The sequence below is a fragment of the Arachis duranensis genome, chromosome 2, assembly GCF_000817695.3.
Source record: "Arachis duranensis cultivar V14167 chromosome 2, aradu.V14167.gnm2.J7QH, whole genome shotgun sequence".
NCBI lineage: Eukaryota > Viridiplantae > Streptophyta > Magnoliopsida > Fabales > Fabaceae > Arachis > Arachis duranensis.
In genome coordinates, this window is record NC_029773.3 from 88,774,684 (window position 1) to 88,776,444 (window position 1,761).

At 43.5% G+C, this 1,761-nt stretch overlaps 1 protein-coding gene across 1 annotated transcript; it reads left to right on the forward strand.

The window, feature by feature from the left end:
• LOC127743911 (protein FAR-RED IMPAIRED RESPONSE 1-like) lies at nucleotides 1–1,376 on the forward strand. Its single transcript, XM_052256127.1, has 2 exons — nucleotides 1–392; nucleotides 482–1,376. The coding sequence occupies exons 1-2, from the start codon at nucleotides 62–64 to the stop codon at nucleotides 1,321–1,323; spliced, it is 1,173 nt and encodes a 390-aa protein (XP_052112087.1). The 5' UTR covers nucleotides 1–61; the 3' UTR covers nucleotides 1,324–1,376.
• Nucleotides 1,377–1,761: the final 385 nt, after the last annotated feature.

A 1,761-nucleotide genomic window follows, 5' to 3' on the forward strand; every position in this document is an offset into this window, starting at 1 on the left:
CTGTGGTTCTTTTGTCGGGGTGAATCACCACGGCCAGTCAACACTTCTCGGATGCTCTTTGATGAAGAACGAAGAAATTGAATCATTCAAATGGTTATTTCAATGCTGGCTTCGTTGCATGGGAGGAAACGCTCCGAAAGGGTTTCTCACCGATCAGTGCGCATCAATGAAAAGGGCTTTAGAGGCCTGTATGCCAACAACAGTTCACCGCTGGTGTATTTGGCACATCATGAAGAAGATTCCAAGCAAATTAAACGGGTACAAGGCACACGCCGATATCGAACAACAAATGAGCGATGTTGTTTGGAACTCTCACAGCAAAGACTCGTTCGATAGGAATTGGAACGATTTTCTGGTGAATTTTGGTCTTGCCGACAACAAGTGGCTCTCAGGTAATGTGTTTTTTAATTCTGCAGCAGAGGTGTAAATTGTACTGACTCTCGGGTGTATTTTACTGTGTGTGTTTGGGTGTATTATGCAGATCTGTACGAAGACCGTCACATATGGGTTCCTGTTTATCTGGACCACCACTTCTGGGCAGGGATGAGAAGCACACAAAGGAGCGAGAGCATGCATTCATTTTTTAACAAGTACATCACCCGTAACAGCTCGCTCATTCAGTTCGTCAAACAGTACGATAATTGCCTCGGAAGCAGGGAGCAAGCAGAGAGAGAATCAGATGCTGCAGATTTTCATACGGTCATACCATGTGCAACCAAATCCCCCATCGAAACTCAGTTTCAAGATGCGTACACCCAAGCAAAGTTTAGGGAAGTCCAAGCCCAATTCAGAGGAAAGGCGAATTGCATCACCAGATTAAAGAATTCTGCTCTAGGCTATTCAGTATACGAAGTCGGAGAACAAGTTTCCAGTTCAATATTGGACAAGTTCGCGGTTACCTACGACTCAGTAGCAGCCGAGGTAAAATGCCAATGCTTATTATTCGAGTCGAGAGGGATACTATGCCGTCACGCACTAAGCGTGTTAAGCTTCGAACAAGTAAGCCAAGTGTCTCCTAGGTACATACTGGAACGATGGAGCAAGAAGGTAAAGAGGCGACACACACACATCAAGAGCAGCCATGACGAGCCACTAATTGAGCCAAGAAGCAAGAGGTTCGACCAACTTGTTTTCCGTTCGCAAAATATTTGCGAATTTGCCTCCGAATCAGAGGAGCTGACTGCAATTCTGCACCGTGCGTATGACAACGTCATGGCCGAGATGGAAGCAGTAAAAGCCAAAAGGAAGGGGACATCCTCTTTATCCCACGAAGACGCCAACTTGGAATCCGTTAACGAGCTTCAAAGCCCGCCAAGGATTTGAACAAGAGGACGTCCAAAAAACAGGCTAGGTTCAAAGCTGGAGAAACAGATTGCAAATGCTACAAAGAAGAAGAAGACAAAAGTTTTAAGCGAGGTAAATGTAATGTTCTTTAAATCTGTGGCGATTCAGTTTATTTTTCTAGTTAATTGTTTAGCTAATGCGTGAGTGTTATATTCAGATAAACCTGTTTGATGCTGCATCAGCGGCGCATTCAAGTAGCAGCCAATACCAGGGACAAGTTATAAATTATCAGTTCAGGGTACCAACAGCAGGGGATAACTCTTTGGGTGTATAGTTATAGGGAGTATGGGTGTAAAATCCCTGTTACCTTTGGGTGTATTTTTGTTAATAGACAATTTACATATAGACACATATATAGATACATATAGAACAAAAGCTGTAAAAATTCACAGGTTATGGGCGTATATTTCAGTTGAT

What these genes read in the sequence shown, in the direction of transcription:
- LOC127743911 (XM_052256127.1), top strand. Translation starts at nt 62, where the DNA reads ATGAAGAACGAAGAAATTGAATCATTCAAATGGTTATTTCAATGCTGG. An exon ending in CGACAACAAGTGGCTCTCAG is followed by an intron (nt 393 to 481) that starts GTAATGTGTTTT and finishes TGTATTATGCAG; the next exon opens with ATCTGTACGAAGACCGTCAC.